This window comes from Diabrotica virgifera, chromosome 3, assembly GCF_917563875.1.
Source record: "Diabrotica virgifera virgifera chromosome 3, PGI_DIABVI_V3a".
NCBI classification, from domain to species: Eukaryota; Metazoa; Arthropoda; class Insecta; order Coleoptera; family Chrysomelidae; genus Diabrotica; species Diabrotica virgifera.
In genome coordinates this window covers 39,786,212-39,805,548 of record NC_065445.1, presented here as the reverse complement: position 1 = coordinate 39,805,548, position 19,337 = coordinate 39,786,212, and the positions used below count along the sequence as shown (strand labels likewise).

At 33.0% G+C, this 19,337-nt stretch overlaps 1 protein-coding gene across 1 annotated transcript in view; it reads right to left on the bottom strand.

Moving 5' to 3' along the window:
- The window catches only part of LOC114328978 (general transcription factor 3C polypeptide 1), a 148,252-nt gene that overhangs the window by 26,580 nt on the left and 102,335 nt on the right, over nucleotides 1-19,337 (bottom strand). Inside the window, exons 15-17 of the mRNA XM_050647879.1 lie at nucleotides 11,785-12,035; nucleotides 8,586-8,765; nucleotides 4,899-5,403 (exon numbers count right to left, since the gene is read on the bottom strand). Coding sequence (XP_050503836.1) covers nucleotides 4,899-5,403; nucleotides 8,586-8,765; nucleotides 11,785-12,035 — 936 coding nt within the window. The remainder of the gene's footprint in view (nucleotides 1-4,898; nucleotides 5,404-8,585; nucleotides 8,766-11,784; nucleotides 12,036-19,337) is intronic.

Below are 19,337 nucleotides of genomic sequence, written 5' to 3'. Positions count from 1 at the left end.
CTAATATAATTGGCCAATATAATTAAAAGTGCGAATAATAGTACAGAGCGTAGAAATAGGGGTCGCTTTGCCGAACTTGCACGATCCCAATATTCCCACATGACAGATACGCAAAGGTGGCGCAGTGGGAAAACACTTCGATTTTCGATCGGCGGGATCGACGGGAAGCGGGTTCGATCCCCAATGCAAGTTACTATTTTTTTATTTTTTTTATACAGTTTATGATTGTAAGTATATTATTATATAATTTTTTTCAGAAAATACGTATTTAGTTAAAAATTTTGGCAACAATTATTGTTCAGAAATCATTTCTTTGTGGCATTTTCAATGTGTTTGTGTGTGTTTTATTCTTTTATTTTTTAATTTTTGGTATTGTTTTAATAAAAATTGTTGGAAAGTAGTAAGTATTAAAATTAGTTTAATATTTAAATTAAATATAAACAAACTGTTTAAAGTATATTGATTTCGTTGAAATCATATAATAGAAGTATAACTTCTTACGTGCGTATAAAGTACACGCACATTCTTTTTTTTAATCAAAAGTTATTCGGGTTCAAAAGTTGCAATTTTTCGATTTTTTAAGTTCAACGAGTTAATCTCGAAAACTATGCATCCTACGAAAAAACTTGTAAAGACATTTTTTGCTTAGAATGACCTGAAAAATACAAAAAATGTTTTATTTTGCGCAAAATCGCTGTTTTTTAATTTTGCAAGTTTTTTGTTTTTAACAATCTTATCGACATCCGGACCAACTGCTACCAAAAAAATTCGTGTCCTGCGGCTCAAAATACATAAAAAACTTGGGTAATTCCATCTAAATAAAGGAGGCCGTTGTACCCCCTTAGCGACAGTACTAGTAAGGTTTAATATATTTTACTATATCTATTGTATCCATCAATAATATCTTTCAAAAATGATCCCAGATAATAATTTCAAAATAATTTCAGAATTCTAAAAGGACAAAAAAACATATGGAATGGATAGAAATCTGCTGAGAAGCAAGACTCTAAGTAAGTGAACAAACATGAACCCATACAAGACCTTAATAAGACCTGTTGTTACATATGGAATGGAAACAATGACGATTAACAAGAAAGATGAAGATAGCCTTCTGAAATTTGCATGAAAAATAATGAGAACGATATTAGGCCCGAATGTAACAAGAGAGGGAGAAAGAAGAAAGAAAACAAATGCTGGAATTCAGAATTAAACGGAGAAAATATAGTCAGATACATAAAATTTCTTCGCTTAAGATGGATAGAACATATACAGAGATGCGCATACTCAGATATGACAAGAAGGATAACTACTTAGATACACTATGACCTAGGTGAAGAGAAAGGCCTAACTAGAAGATGGCTGGATGATGTAGAAGAAGATATAAGAACAATTCAGTGCACGGTCAGAAAGAAATGGAAAAGAGTCACGAGAGCAGCAAAGACACACAGCAAGCTATAAATGACATATAAATGATAAATGACATAGAGGAATATCCACCTTACCCAAGAATAGGACTTTAGTCACCCAATAAATCCAATAAAGACTAAAATGCTACGAACCTAGCTGCTTACTTAGCAGCAGTTGATTGTTGATTCCAAAGAACCATTTTGTAAAACAGAAGACACTAGTTCAAAAAACCGCTGCAAAAAAGAATAGCCTACACTTCTCCACTACACCGAAGAGGTTTCAAGTCAAGTCAAATTTATTGATCACATGCGACATTATACAAAGTACATGTATGAGACAAGTCAAAGTTACAGACATACATCTTAAAAGTATATAAATTAATAAATACGATAAAACATACTTAAAAGTTATTTTTAGAATATGGCTCTAGCTCACAAATGTATTGATGTACACACCTCCGAAAGTTTGGCTGATGTAAATTCATTCGTATATCTATTGGCAATTTGTTAAAGAAACTTATGGCTGCATAATGTGTGCTACCTTCCAACAAAACAGAACGATGTTGTGGAAGCATAACGTGATTGTCTCTGAATCTTGTTGAATAAACATGGTTAAATTGAAATTTATTAAATTCATAAATTTTGCAATGTAAATACATTATACACGAAAATGTATACAGACCAGGAATTTTAAGAATATTGTTGTGTCTAAAGATGCCTCTACAAGAATCTCTAAATTTCATTTTATACATTATCCTTATAGCTCTTTTCTGAAGTACAAATATCTGCTCTAATTCAGAGGTACAACCCCAGACTTCAATGCCATATTTGGCTATTGAGTAAAAATGGGCAAAGTATACTGTTTTTAATATTGATGTATTAAAGAGACGTGAAAGAATTCTCAATGAATAACATGCGCTACTTAATCTGGATTTCAAATTAGAAATGTGGTTTGACCATTTACAATTACTATCTAAAAGGACCCCCAGCAGCTTCGTGCAGTCTGTTTTATCTATTGCTGCTTGTATAGTGGCTTGATGGTTTAATAAATTATTTGACGTGAAAATCATATACTTTGATTTCTCTTCATTCAAAACTAGTTTGTCGGATAAGAAATAACTGTTGATGGTGGATAGTATCTGTGTAATTTTATTTTGCAAATTTTGATCAGATGTTTCTGTGACTAGAATGTTGGTATCATCCGCATAACTGATGATGTTAACCCCAGTCAGTGAATTAGTTACCAAAGCTATATCATTAATAATTAATACGCCGCACAAGTACCAACTAAAATAGACAGTCTTTTGAAAACTACTTATTCGCTATGAGTTTCGCCGGTAGCGCTCTCTCGCGATTTAAAACTTGTACTTTTCTTGTAAAATTGGTGTATGTGAAATATTAAAAAACGGGAAAAATTAAAATTTAAAATTTATTAAATTTATCTAGAAAAACACAAATTATGAACTGAAATATTATTGTAAACTGATTACTGAACGAATACACAGAATTAATAATAAAAGTAATTATTAAAATAAGAAAATCTACGGTTGCGTTTTGATTTAAATCTGTCTCCCTCCATTCTCCGATAGTACTATTTCTAGGTGTACCTGTTGTCAAGGAGGCTCTGAGGAAGACAAATTTACACCAACACGACCGTAGTTTCTCGATATAAATTAAAACTATTTATATCGCAGTATGGTTAGAACGCCCTCTAATGGGGAATAAGTTAAATGAATTTCGACTCGATTCAAGTTCTCTGTTTAAACCAAGTATGACAATACCAAAAGGCACCGTTAGGAAAATATTCCAATTTACAGTTCAGAGAACCTGTATGAAACGAGTCTGTGTACTCTAATACAGAGTACGGCATTAGTAAAATAAGAAAATCTACGTTTTCGTTTTGATTTAAATCTGTCTCCCTCCATCCTCCGATAGTATGTGTGTGTGTGTGTATGTTTGGCATCAGACAAAGTCTATTTGCCACAGACTATAAGTAATGTAAGAAAGATCAAATGTCTACTTTCGTCCTAATCACAAAATGAACTAATATGTCATAGCCTCTTTTATCAAATGAAGCAAGGAGTGCTGAAATATTTACTGGAAGAGGAAATTTTATATTATTTAATTCCGTCATTAGTTCCAATGTTTCAAGTGTATATTTAGTGCAGTCGAAAAATATATGGTTTAAGTCACCTATCGACATATTATTGCAAGAACATAAAGGCTATTATATTTATTTTGTGTAAGTGTGCCGGAAAACGACCATGATGTAATTTCAACCTAGTAATGATTGAAGAATATCGTCTGGATACAGGGAAGGTGAGATGAGGAATGTTCTTTGGCAAATCTCTATGTATCCTATAATAGTGACTTTGCGATTTTTCACTAATACTTGTATATAATGATTCCCAATCGCTTCTGATTTTATTTCTGAAAATCGCTAAAAGATCGTTTGCGTCTGTTTCATAGATAATATTTTCTAAATGGCACGCGTCCTTAGCTGCTATATCTAAATGCTCATTGCCAATAATACCAGCGTGTCCTTTCACCCAAATGAAACGAACTTTTCTGTCAAGCTTTCCCAGATATTGAATAATTTTCCTTATGTCATATATTATAATGTTCTTATAATGTTTTGTTGGGTGAGAAAGTAATGCCAATAGTACTGACTGAGAATCTGTCAAAATAGCAATTTTCTGAACCTGATTTTCTAAGCACCATTGCAGCGCTCTTTTAATCCTCCGATAGTACAATCTGTAAATTGGAATATTTTCTTAACGGTGCCTTTTGGTATTGTCATACCTGGGTTAAACAGAGAACTTGAATCGAGTCGAAATTAATTTCAAAAGTAATTATGCTTTTTCATTTTATTCATTATAATTATAATATTTAATACATATATAAGTTTCTGCGCCTGGACGACTGCTTACGCAAGAGGTCATTGAAAAAAGAACAAATTGATGCGACATTTAAAGGTTACCTCTGGTAGCGCTCTCTCGTGGTTTGAAATTTGTTCTTTTTTTGTAAAATTTATTCTTTTCTTGTAAAAAGTTAAATGCACAAAACTGCCACTAACAGTGCTGGCGAAAACTATTTAACTCCTTCACTTCCGCCTCGATCAATGTGACGGAGAAAGTAGCTTTCACACAAGCCGTCGCGGTCAATATGACCGAGAATTTTTTTTTCATTTTCATGTCAGAGACACATTTCCACGAATTTCTTAATATGGGTGACGTACATTTTAAAATTTCTGTCATAAGACTTCATTATCCGTGGAAATGTAACTCTGCGCAGCATGGTCCATCCATTTTTCCCATCTGGAATATACCTCGTAGCAAGAAATACTACTTATTAGCAAGGTAAGGTTAAAATTTCACGTTACAAGGTGTATAAAAATATACATGCCATGCGAAAATAGGTTCTGAATTATTTTAGTATGTATGTTTTGATTGTCAACACAAATTTAAACAAATAAAAAATACGAAATCTTACCTAAACGTATCGTTCTCGTCTTCCAAATCAATTTCATTCTCATTTGACAAATTCTGTAGCGACTTCAATATCAATTGATATCTAAGCGCCAATTCATTGGCTAGCTCGTCGTGATTCTCAATTTCTGGGTTAAGTATAACTGTATTATGTGGCAAATAAAATACGAATGTTATTGCATTATTAAAGGAAAACAATTCGTTCACCCCCAGCAGCTCTCCGTATCTTTTTTTCGCCATTTGCTCTTCCACATCAAAATGTTTTCCTTTATCTCGAATAATAGAAAACAACGTGGCGAAAGCTTCTTGCGCTGTTTTTTTACTAAACGTACAGTACTGGTAAAAAACGTAGTATTGAGACAGCGCAAATGGAGTTTCCCAGATTTTTGTTTTGCGGTCTTTCCATTTTCTACAAGTGATGGTGTTGGTTTCTCTGAGTTCTTGGACAGCTTCTCTAAGGAGAGCGTCCGTATAGTTTTGGTAAATTCTTAAAACACTATGTGTTAGGGCTGAAAAAAAAAGATACATTTAGTTATGAAATTATACAGGGTGACCTGGTGACAAAGAACAAATTTCATCTTCTGATGAACTATTAGTAACAGTGGGCAAATCCTCTAATTCATACATTCTTTCGACCAAGGAATCTAAATTCAACAAAGGGTTACAGACGAAAGACAAATATGTGTGGATTTTTTCAAAATTTGGTGCAGCTGAGCCCATGACTACATAACCTAAACTAGTCTCAATAGCTGATAGAGAATCTTCGCACGACACTCTATTACAACCAATGATATTTGAAAAGACAGATAAGCCTAAAATACCATCTATCTTGCCAGGAAAAAAGAAATTCGGGTCAGCTAATTTCAAGTGTTCTATACTGTTAATACAATCTTTGTCAACTGGTTGATCTGGCAACTTATTAGAGATTGTGTCTATAAGCAACACTTCTATAGGATATTGTATTTTTTTATCAAAATGGGAAAAGATAACAATGTTGGTTTTACCTACTATCGGGGTGGTTGATCCTCCTATACCAGAGACTGTCAAATTTAATTTCGAATAACTTAGGCCTAATTTTCGGGAACAATCAAAAGTAAGAAAATTAGCAGAAGAACCACTATCTAACAAAAATCTAACCTTGTGAGCACTACCCCATTTATCAACAACTTTAACCATTATTGTCCCAAACAGACTAACAGAACTCGATTCTGATTCATTTGGGATATTTTTAGAATGGCGGACATGTAAACTAGAAGGGTTATCAAAAGAACCAGAGGTAGGCTCAGTACTAGTGGAGGGAAATGGAACATTTTCATTAGGCCGAGTAGTATTTGGCTTATGCAACTTGGAATGGTGCCTAGCTTTGCACACAACACAAGAAAATTTTGACGGACAATTGGATACTCGATGCTTTGAAGAAAAACAATTTAAACATAAATTATTTTCCTTCACTAATTTAAATCTGGATTCAAATGGTAGCCCTAAAAAGTGCTTACAGTCTTTGATTAAATGTGGGCCTTTTTTATAAACAACACAATCTATAGAGGAATACTTATTCTGTTCTTGCAAATAAAACGATTTGTTCGGTTTTTGAAACGAAAAATTATTTTTGGAATTCCTTGATCTATCATTTTTAATAAGAGATTTACTACGTTGGCGTAAAAATTTCAATAAATCATCATAAGCGGGTAAATCATTATTATTTCTTATTAAATCAAATGAATCTATGGTATCTTGTGGTAATTTTAACATAGCTAAATAAGTTAAAATATGATCATCTAAATTATCGAGATTTAATCGTTTTAGTGCCGAAACATTAGTATCAAACTTTTCCAAAAATATTTCCAAATAGGATGGATTATTACATTGCAAACCGCGAAAATTGACAATTCGATCCATATAGAGATTAAACAAATATTTTTTATCATTACATCTTTCAACAAGCATATTCCAAATAATATCATAATTATTAGGAATGGGTTCTATTGAGCTACAGCTTTTCAAGGCTTTCCCGGAAATACAACTCAACAAATACTGTAGCTTATCGGACTTGGGATATTCTATTTTGTTATGAACAAATTGTTTGAAATTTTCATAGAAAACAGGCCACAGAGATATATCTTCACCATCAAACTTAACTAATTCAAATTTGGGCATTTTTGCTTGAAAATTTTAATATTAGAATTATTAGTACTATTGGGATTATTACTCAAAACAGCAGGTTTATTTATTAATAATGAAGCTAAATATTCAATATTGGAATAGAGATCATAAAATGCATCTAAATGCGTATGGTAAGCAACGCCAGCATCTGGCTCCATCTCTTGTTTTAATATAACTATATCTTGAACAATTTCCTCATATTCTGATAGAGTTTTTTCGAAAGTACTATATCTAACTGCAAAGTTACGCATTTTTGAGGCATTTTCTGGATCTTTTTCTAAGGCCGACCCGGCATCGTAACATAATTGAGCCCTACGAAAGATAGTTTCACGTTTAGAGCATAATCGCTCCAATTTTAGTTCGTTTTGACTTTTAGGCATGTTTAATAATAAATATTGAAATTCTTTCAAAAAATTATCAATGATGAAGAAATAAAATGGAACAAAAACCAAAATATGTCAAGAATAGTAGTTAGGTGTATATATTTTTTCAACAATTACTAAAATTTTATTAAACTAAATCCAAACAAATTATTTTTAGGTTTGCAAAATATCCAAATCAAATATATTTACTTAATCAAAATCGATTTCACTAAGCGATGGGTTCAGAAGCAAAAACACGAATTCAATGTTCTAACTATAGTCGACCGAAGAACAAGGTTTTTCTATACACGACAAAAAAGATACCTACACGACGATTTAATTAGATTTTAACACGACAAAATATACTATACCGATTGCAATTATAATTTTAAATAAATTAATCCAGCGCGAAAAATACGATAGATCTTGAACCGGCAAAACAACAACGAAATTGATTCAAGACAGATCGCGGCTAGAAGGCCAAACTTATGGGGTGGCGATTAGGCGATGCTGGTTTATTACGCAATCAAATTTAAAGCGGACTGTAGGAAAATATTAACAAAAAAAAGTCTTACATTATTTTAACTGGTAGGTCGAGAAGTCTTCAGTTATTAGTAAGGTGAAGGAAGGAGGGAGAAAGGGTTAATTTATTTTTTACTATAACTGAAACCGGCGTTTTTTGGCGACACTGGATAACTATGCGAAACGACTTAACAATTTGAGTTGTTCTTACTTACTGAGGCTACTACTAGTTACTACTAACGAAAGGTAATTAAAGAGAAAACAAAAAAATTAGTACAATATCTGGGCAAGTAAATAGGCCAGGTACTTCGAATGAAATTTAATTTAATGAGGCCAAAACAATTATATAATTCGCAAATAATTTTTTTTCGATTATAGCGCCATCTATTGACAACTAGAATAAATGTTATAAATGTCACCGACGAAATGTAATCACCGACGTGCGTTTTTTTCTGTCGCATGCAATTTAATGCGTTAGAAAGAAATCGAAAAACTGTGACGCACTGAAAGATCCTCATGAGAAAAAGCATACGTAGTATTCGCAATAGTCATATTCAGAGCGATAGTTTTTTGTGCCTCCTGTAAAATTCGGATAAATGGAGTTACGCAGTTTACATATTAGGTCGACGATGTCTACAACTTACAGAGTGATCCATCCTTGCAGCAAAGCGAACTGTGTATAACTGACTTTAAAACATCTCTTCTTATGTCATCTGGTGTCTTAGGATCATAATATTTTTTGTTGTCCTTGTTTGCATCGATTAAACTATTTTCAGTGGTTACTAAATTTTCTTTGGATAGATAATCTTCAGCTATCAAATTTCCTGAAATAGTAATGTATTAGTGTAGTGTAAAAATCATTTTGAATACATGAAATTAAGGTAATATAGGAAAAGTCAGACATTAAGGGACCGTTCAAGTATTACGTAACGTAGGTTGGGAGGGGGGGGTCAAAAATCTTCAAAAATTGCGTTACGCAATAGTTAAACTCCCATAAGAGTGCGTTACGTAGGGGAGGGGGGGGGTTAAAAATCTTCAAAAATCACGTTACGTAATACTTGAACGCTCCCTAAGGAATGCACGTAATATTTGCACCTTGTTGTCATATTCTAAATTTGAAAAAATATATAGGGAATAATCAGATTTTACATGTCATTCCTATTATAGCGAGCATTTTATTAGTTAGAATTGGTGATGAGATTAAATGACGTCATTATTATATTTGGTGATATTTTAAATGGTAACTGACGTCTGCCATAATATTGGAGGCTAATTATAATGTCAAATTATTGTTTTCAAATTATCTTTTATTTCTTTAGTTTATATTTTAACGACAGTTTAATTTTTAACCAACTTCATTTTTCCTAACCTATCATTGATTGGTCGATTAGGTTCGTAATCGTTTTATTGTATGGTAGGTTTAGTTAGGCGTTAATTTTAAGAAATGTTGCTAGCTAAATAGGCACAGCTCGCAAAGGCCATAAAAGAAATAGATAGACAGAAAAGATAGAAGAAAAAAACACAAAAATCTGACATGACCTTCTATAGACAATGACGTTGACACTTGTATTACAGATGATTATCTTTGTTTCACACTCTTAAAAACAAAGAGAAACAGAGTAGGCGGTAAATACATGTTTTTTATTTGGCAACAGTGCATTCCTGATAAACTTGACGGTAGCGAAAAAACTAATATATGAGGAAAAATTTGTTAAAGTTTTAATTGTTGAAATGTTGAAATTGTTTGACTTTTAGTTTGTTTTAGATTTGTTTATGTTGGTAGTAATTTGCAAGAAATAGCGGTATATACGTTCGCTAATGGTTTGAGAAAGAGAGAGAGAGATAGAGAGAGATAAAGTCGTCATGGATATGTTATTCAAAATCGGTGAGATGGTCGGTGGGTGTACCTACATTACATTAGTCCAGAGAAATAAGGTTTTTCTCGTGACACATCCCCCTCCAGGCCGAAACCAAATTTTTTGAGTAGTATGGACATCTATATTATTAACCTATATGTTTCCTGCAGCCGATTTTGATGATATACATAGTTATAAACAAATGAAGATCGAAAAACGGTAAATTATCGCTTTTTTCGTCTATTACCAAAAAGTTAAGCACTTTAAACAAATTTGAGAGTAAGAAACTCATAAATCGTATAAAAAACTTCAATATGGCATTCGCTGAATATGTCCAACCTTATTGGTTGCTTAGAAAATTGCAAAATAAATCATAAATATTGAGTTTTTATAAATATTCGTAACTTAGGTAAAAATTAACTTAGAATCTTCTTATTACGCGGAATGCCGAGACTTCTTGTACTTAAATTATATTTTAAATTTCAAAGCAATTGGTCAAATAGTTTAAAAGTTATTTAATTTATTTTTCCCAAATTCATTTTTTTTGCAACACTATAAGTCAGAAAATTATGAGGTTACAATAATACTTCATACAGTTTATGAAAGAAGAACATTTATACTATTACCTTAATTAAAAATAAATGACAAAAAAAATTTTAAACAGTGTAAAATTATTTTGCAAAAACATGTCCATTTTTTGCTTACTTATAAACAATTAGAATAACTTTTTAACCGTTACCCGTAGAAAAATTATTTTTTCATATTTAGAAAGACTGAATTTTTATACACATTTAGAAAGAAAAACAACTGTTCTAGGACATTTAGGGACAAAGTTAGCCCCCCCCATTTTTTTAATTCACATGTTTTTGCAAAATTATTTTGCAATATCTATAATTATTTTTTGTCATTTTTTTTTAAATTAAATTAATACTGTAAATTTTCTTCTTTCATAAACTATCCAAAATATTACTGTAACTTCATCATTTTCTGACTTACAGTGTTGCAAAAAAAATTAATTTTGGATAAACAAATTAAATAACTTTTAAACTATTTGACCAATTGCTTTGGAATTTAGGGTGTAATTTAAGCACCATAAGTCTCAGCATTCCATGTAATAAGAAGGTTCTAAGTTAATTTTTACATAAGTTATGAATATTTATAAAAACTCAAAATTTATGATTTATTTGGCAATTTTCTAAGTAACCAATAAGGATAGACATATTCAGCGAACGCCATATTGAAGTTTTTTATACGGTTTATGAGTTTATTACTCTCAAATTTGTTTAAAATGCCCAATTTTTTAGTAAGAGACGAAAAAAGCGAAAATTTACCGTTTTTTGATCTTCATTTGTTTATAACTATGTATATCATCAAAATCGGCTGCAGGAAACATATAGGTTATTATTATAGATGACCATATTACTCAAAAAATTTGGTTTCAGCCTGGAGGGGGATGTGTCACCAACACGATATTTTTTTTCCTTATTTCTCTGAACTACATGTCATGTACAGATAAGAAACGCTGCTGCTTGGCTGTTTAGAATTTTCTATTTTAATATCCTATTATTATTCATTGACACATAATGTATGAAATTAAATTATTTTTGTTGCTAAATATGACATGTTGACAACGTTTTTAAATGTACTTTACGACCATTTTACGTGCATTAAAGTTGCCAGTATTCCGTTCCTCATTAATCTATACTTGAATATAAAAAATGATACGCTCATGTCTTGCAATAGGACATTTCTCATTTTTTTCGAGCTTCTGTCATATGTCGTATATTAACATTATACACGGATTATACGACATATGACGGAAGCTCGAAACAAATGAGTAACGTTGAAAAGTCCTATATGTATGATACATTATATTCTTTTAATATTTGCCGTCACCCATTTTGCTTGGCTGTTTCAACTGACTTTATAAATAATATTATATGATATTAGGCCGAAAATATCCGATCATTAAAAAAAACACACAAACCTTGTAAAACATCGTGGACTTTCTTTCGATTCTTCATGATATAGGATGCCAAAATTACGTATGCAGAACAAAGTTGGTCTTCGCTAAGTCTAAAAATCTTCTTAGTTTTTTGATCTTGAGTGCCGAGTCTGCTAATCAACTGTCCAAATGTATCATTAATCGGTTTAATTTTCAACAAATTCATGCAGTTTTCTTCCAATACTTTGTACAATCCTCTAAACGATCGTTTGTTCCATCGGCGCTGAATTGACCTATAAAAAGTTTAGCAATAGTGGAAAGGGTTAACTACATTAAAAAATATCAATAAACTTTTGTAATTATAGTGAAATAGGCTTTTCACGGTTTTTTGTTTGTTTATGAGTTGTCTAGATTTACGATTGCGGTCCGGTAAGTACCTGGCATCACCGCCCAATGGCGCCACTATCGCAACAGAAATGTACTATTGCGTAGTACATTCTCGATTCTTGTTTTTGGCACAGGAATCGCGAAGCAAAGACCGCTTTGATGCTGTGTACGGATTCTTCTCCTTCGATGGCGATGGTCAAAAATTGCTTTGGGAACATCTGGGACCGTCAACGTGATCAGACATCCGTGTTTGATGAGGGATGATGTAGGAGATAGATGAGACAGTAGGCATCTCAAAAGACCACGTGAGTCATATCCTACATGAAATGTTGGTCATCAGAAAGCTGTCGGCGCGATGGGTGCTGCGTTTGCTCACTTCGGACAATAAGCGTAACCGTGAGACCAATTCAGAGCAGTATTTGATGATGTTTCTAATTGACCTATACTCCAAAGTAGGGCTTCCAATCCCGCAATACCGGGATCTCGGTATTGCGGGATCCCGCGTCATTTTCCAATCCCGCGTGATGCGGGATTACAGGCGCGGGATTTGCGGGACTGAAAAAAGTGTACATTGCTGCTGCTCAAAATTATTAGAAAACTGGAAAAAAATTATTCAAGGTTAGCTTCAGAATTAGCTTTGTCTTTGCGCCGTATTTTACAACGACGCAACGTATAAATGTGACTGCACTACTGATTTATCTCCAAAAGCCTCGTAGTTACCAAGCGTAGTGTGACGATGAAACTTTTCATCTCCCACCGAAAAGTTTACTTCGAAAAGAAATTAATGATTTTGTAACTGGAATGAACTTTAGCCTTTTAAATTCATCTGAGAGCAATGATGACGAAGAGGCTAATCAAGTAAGAAGCACTTGAAACAATGTAGAGGTTCCATCATCGGGTTCCGATCTTGATCTTACATTGCAACAGGAGTTGGAGTTAACTATATCGTCAGCATGTAATATTTATTTGCCCGTCGCCATCTCGAGCTAATACACTTGAGTCCATTATTAAAATAGAAATGACTCTCTATGAATCTTGGGAGTCAATGGGAAAATATCTTACATTTACATATAAAGCCTAAAAAGGAATACCGTCGACGTATGGAAGTCGAAAGGACATTTTCTGCTGCTGGCTATATTGTGTCTAAAATACACAGGATTTTGGCAGATGACAGTTTTGATTTAGATATTGCTTCGTATGAATAAAAATGAGAATGTAGTTTATACTCCAAATTTTAGAGTAAGTACATACTCCACGCGGTAGTATCTACTCTTAGGTACGGTGAGTAGAAACTCATCACATGAACATATTTTTATTCATATGAAATGTAGTATAAACTTTAACTTTATTCTCATACTCATGAGAACGTACTCGGAGTTTATACTCCATTTTTATTCATACCATCCAATATGTTGTGTTTCCTTTGCAAACATTTTTAATTGAAACCTTTAGCTAAATAATAATAACTTATGCTTATAGCTAAGTAATATAGCAACTAAATTAGTAAACTACATTAATTTTCAGTTGAAAATGGGTTTTTTGGTTGATTTTTAAAATTTCGTTGGTGTATTTTTTGAAGAAGATAGATTTTTTGTTTTTGCAGTATTTGTTACTGTTTTTTTGTGAAGAAAAAACCTAATAGTAATACTTAAATAAATGTGGAGTTAGTTGATTAATTTACTGTTTTATTTGCCTTATACTCGTATAAATATGATTATTTTCAATATGCGGGATCCCGCAAATATCGAGATCCCGCGGGATTGAAAATTCGTAGTTCCGCAAATACCGAGATTGAACTCAGGCTGCGGGATTGGAAGCCCTACTCCAAAGTCATACTCAGAAATAAGCCTCTAGTCCTAACCAATAATCAAACAAATTGGAACATATTCCGAAGTGCATTAACAGAACAAATATCAAAGATCAAAAATGAATAACCATTTTCAATTTCATTACAAAACGAAAATACAGCCGCACCATATTCTAGTCCAATCAGAGAGTGCAGCAAGCACCTCTACCGGTTTCGAAACTTATTAGTCTCTCATCAGGAGGCACATATGCTGCTCTCTCTGATCCAACCAAAACAAACCCCGGCGTACAGTCACGGATTGCAACGAACGAAATGGCATAGATGCCCTAGCGACAACTGCTAGCAAAAGACTAAGTTTTCACTCTGCATATAAAACAACGTAATGTTACTCTACATCCCACCAGACTGAAAACAAATATAAAAGAATTTACCACTTAAAACAGAAATACAAATTGAAAACGCAGTACAACAACGGATACCTCCATACAAAAGGCGGGATGGAGTGCTACACCTGAACAAACATTATGGAAGGAAAGCATAAATTGTTCTCTGAGGGCAAAAAACTTGATTGAAGAAGAAAGAAAACTTAGGAGAAAATGGCAAAGCACACACGCACCTATTGACAAAGAAAATCTAAGCAGAATTACCAGAAGAGTTTAAAATCTATTAAAAGAAGAAAAAACAGGGGGATCCAAACTTAACTTAGGAATTCTGACTCCATTCAAATACCCTAAGTATTCGCTATGGAAGGCGACGAGAAAAGTAAAAGGGCCAAAAGACGCCATACCTCCTTAAAAAAAGAATGTGTGTACTTTGTACGCACGTAAGAAGTTATACTTCTACTATTATATGATTTCAACGAAATCAATATACTTTAAACAGTTTATCTACTACTTTTCAAAAATTTTTATTAAAACAATACCAAAAATTAAACAAATAAAAGAATAAAACACACACAAACACATTGAAAAATGCCACAAATGATTTCTGAACAATAATTGTTGCCAAAAATTTTAATTAAATACGTATTTTCTGAAAAAAATTATATAATAATATACTTACAATCATAAAATCTATAAAAAAAAAATAAAAAAATGATATAACTTGCATTGTGCTTGAACCTACCTCCCGTGTATCCCGCCGTACGAGAGTCGGAGCGATTTCAAACTGCACCACCTTCGCGTATACGTCATGTGGGAATATACACAAACTGAATAACTTTTTGACATTTTGTTTATATGAATTTTTGTCGAATTAAAATACAACAATATATAGAGTAAGAAAACGATACATTAGATGAAAATTTGTAGAAAGTTTGTTCGTAATCAGATTATGTAAATTAAAGCATTGCCTACTAGGGGTATAGCATAGCAAGTACTAGGTAAGTACATTATTTTTTTTTACATTTTCCAAATAGGTATGAAGATAATTTTTTATTGGAATACAACTGAAACATTTCGAATTACGTACCTGTGGCTTTTCAAAACTATTTAAAAAGTCACTATAATTATAAATTTGATTTTATTTCTGTGCTCACAACAATAAAAACTAATATATTATACAACATTTTTGTTTACCGATAACCTCCATATTGAACAAATTGACAGATCATTTCAACACCCAATCTGAGCCCGTATAAAGACTAATACCAAACTGTCGGTGTGCGCATGCGCGCAGATCAATATAAATTCACCCTCAATCTCAATCGCGCCTAAAGAAGTATAACTTCAAAAATGCCAAAGGTAAATGGGTAAGAACAGACACAGAGAAATCCGAGATATTCGCAGAACATCTTTCGACAGCATTTAGTCCATTTAGTAGAGTAGTGCCATTAGAACAAGAAGAACCATTTCATTCTATTCTTGATGCTCCATATCAAATGGAACTTACAATCTCCAAGTTTAATTAAAGAAGTAAAACAGATAATAAATAATGAGATACAACCTAATAAGACCCCGGGATTCGGCCTCATAACGGGTAAGGTCCTTCAGGAACTAACCAACGATTCCTACAGAATAATCACTATGATCTTCAATGCTATGCTAAGTCTGCACTACTTCCCGTTGCAATGGAAAGTGGCACAGATTATACTTATTCAAAAACCTGGAAAAGATCCAAAAGATGTCAACTCACACCGACTGATAAGTCCACTCCCAGTCATCTTTAAGGTGTTTGAAAAACTTTTGTTAAGAAAAATCAAACCAATATTGGAAGAAAAGAGTCTCATACCTGACCATCAATTCGGATTTCGTAATCAACATAGTACAATAGAACAATTTCACAGACTATACATAACAATAAGAACTAGTCTCGAAAACGACCAATACTGCACTGCAGCCTTTTTAGCCGCCTCTCAAGCTTTTGACAAGATGTGGCACACAGGACTTCTGTACAAATTATAAAAAACCTACAGTACCCTTACTTCAAACTGCTTCAATCATACCTTACAGAAAGCAGATATCTGGTAAAATATAGTGGATATACAAAACTCTACCCCATCCTATCTGGTGTACCTCAGGGTAGTGTGCTCGGACCGATCCTGTACTTGATATATACAGTCCGTCTAATTTACTTACCGTTACACGTCATTATTTACGTTAGAGATCTAAGTTGACATTGTTGCCCAATTACAGAAAATTCTTGAATTCATTTTAAATCAAATGCATCACATAATTTTTGCGGAAGTGGATTATACAGCAAAACAAATTAATATTCAATGTAAATAAATAAAAACTTTAGAAATAGAAAACAAGAATTAAGTTATAATCTTACGTTAAAGTACATAATAAAAACAGTAAATATAATGAAACAAATACTTTTAGTAAAGAATATAAACAAATATGAAGTGTCATCACCGCAACTGTCAAATAAATGTTACCAATTTATGCCAAAATATTACCTTCGTTCGATTATAGTTACAGTGTATTCCGAACAAAGGTGCTTTATAAAAACGCTTTATAATCCATTTATACAAATTAAATTAAACATATTATTGTATATTTCTTTAAATTAACATTAATAGAAATCTTTAAATATTATTTCTACGCGTATATAATAAAATATATCTAGTGGCTGTAATGCCAGTGTACTCGGCAAAGTGATTCTAAAAAAGAACACACCTACCGCCTAAATATTCCGTGTTGGTATCATGTGACGTCACGGGCTATGACGAGGATGACGTGCAACGGTAAGTAAATTAGATGGAGCATACGTCTGACTTACCAACAAGCAACGACCTAACATTTGCAACATTTGCAGATGATACTGCTTTCCTGGCCTCTCATCGTAATCTAATAATAGCATGATACACTGCAACTACATCTGAACAAAACAAATGAATGGCTTAAACTCTGGAGAATTAGAGTAAACCCCTAACAATCCACACACATTACATTCACTCTAGGAAGAAGTACATGTCCACGAGTTAACCTCGATGGACATCCTTTACCTCAAAAGGATGACGTAAAATATCTAGGTATTCACCTTGACAAATGACTAACTTGGACCAAACATATATCGTAGCTGATTTGCAAAAAGGTGCCAAGTAACATTTTTATATTTTTACTAAGTGGATCTATTAAGCTCCTTTTTACACAACCAGTTTAAAAAAATGTTACTTAGCACCAAACAATTATGAGACTATCTCAACACCAATAAGTAATACACTTGACCCCTTTTTACAGAATAGGTAGAACCTTCGTACATATCATTTTTGTACATAACCCTTGTTTTGAATAAAATGTCACTTGGCACCTTTTTGCAAATCAGCGACGATATGGAAGAAAAGACTTCAACTGGTAATTTTATACAGAAAACTTTATTGGATATTGGGAAAAAACTCTCCTTTCGGTCGATAACAAGTTGTTGATATACAAAACAATAATAAAACCCATTTGGACATACGGTTCGCAGCTCTGGGGATCAGCTAGCAAATCTACTATGAAAATACAAACATTTCAATCCAAAACTCTTGGTCGAACAAAAAAGAACAATCGCTAATACCCCTTGGTATATCCATAACGACGCAATACATAGAGATCTTCAGGTACTCACAGTCTCTGAAGAGTGCAAAAAATCTTCTGAACAATATCAAAATAGGTTATAGACGGAGAGGCAGCGCTGAAAAATCTCTTTGAATTCACTAAAGCGAGATTTTTCACAGTTGATTACTGTGAGTGTGTAGAGAAACATACTGCGGTCGGTCAAGCGAAACGTAGAACAGGGGTTACTGAGAGGGTATCAACGTTGCTTTCCTACGAAGGTAATTAAATCCATTTACTAAGGCTGAAAATCAGTACACACATTCTAAATTAAATATAAATAAAAGTTATTATAGTCGGTCAGCGCTGTATGACGGGACAGAGCCGGTCGGTCGGCCCCAATAGTCGATTGAGGAAATGAAGCATTTTGGCTCGCAATTTTTTCGTCCAGCATGGATTTACTTGAAATTTTCACAAAAGGTAGGGAATAGTCCAAGGATCATTTTCTATATCATGCCGCTATCATACGCTAAAACCTTTTGGGTGGTTGCCACCCCATCTCGGGGGTGGGAATTTTTTATTACATTTTAACCATGTAATTCAATGGAAAAAGTGATTCCAAGAAAAAAATGTTGGTACCTGCTTTTCTCTACGAAAAAATCAGTGAAAACAACCCCCTAACTACCATTCTAATTCAAAATTGGTCTTCACCTTTATGTAGTTCCTTTTATATTTATATTATCAATACACTCAAGGAGTTTAACCTATTTAAAACGCCTAATTTTGGAAACATTGGAGTTTCAAGGAAAATTGATTTTTTGCAATTTGGCATTTTTCACCTTTTACTTAAAAATATCTCCGAAAATACTGAAGATACGAAAAAATTATATACTATTAAATTGTAGCTTTTTTAATCACTAAAATTACCCTGTGCATAGCTTTTCATTACAGTGAATAGTTAGCCAGATATAGCTGTTTAAAACCTCTATTTACCAGCAAACACCCCCTTATTCGAGCCCTTTAAACCCGCCTCAATTAAAAACTAAGGGATCTTACGGAATTTCATTTACACAGTCTTATAGCTCTTTAAAAATCCTACAAAATCATTTTTGAAGAAACTTTTTATCGTCAAAAATACATGGAATATTTTTCGATGTATTCTCAAAAAACTATCTAAAAAAGTAGATTTCTTCGTCGAAAAACTGTTATTTTCAAGCGCGAACTCGAAAAATATTAGTTTTACGAAGAAAATGTAAAAAACATTTTTTCTTAGAATCACTTTTTCCATCGAATTACATGATTAAAATGTAATAAAAAATTCCCACCCCCGAGATGGAGTGGCAACCACCCCCAAGGTTTTAGCGTATGATAGCGGCATAATATAGAGAATAATGGACTAGTTGGACTATTCCCTACCTGCT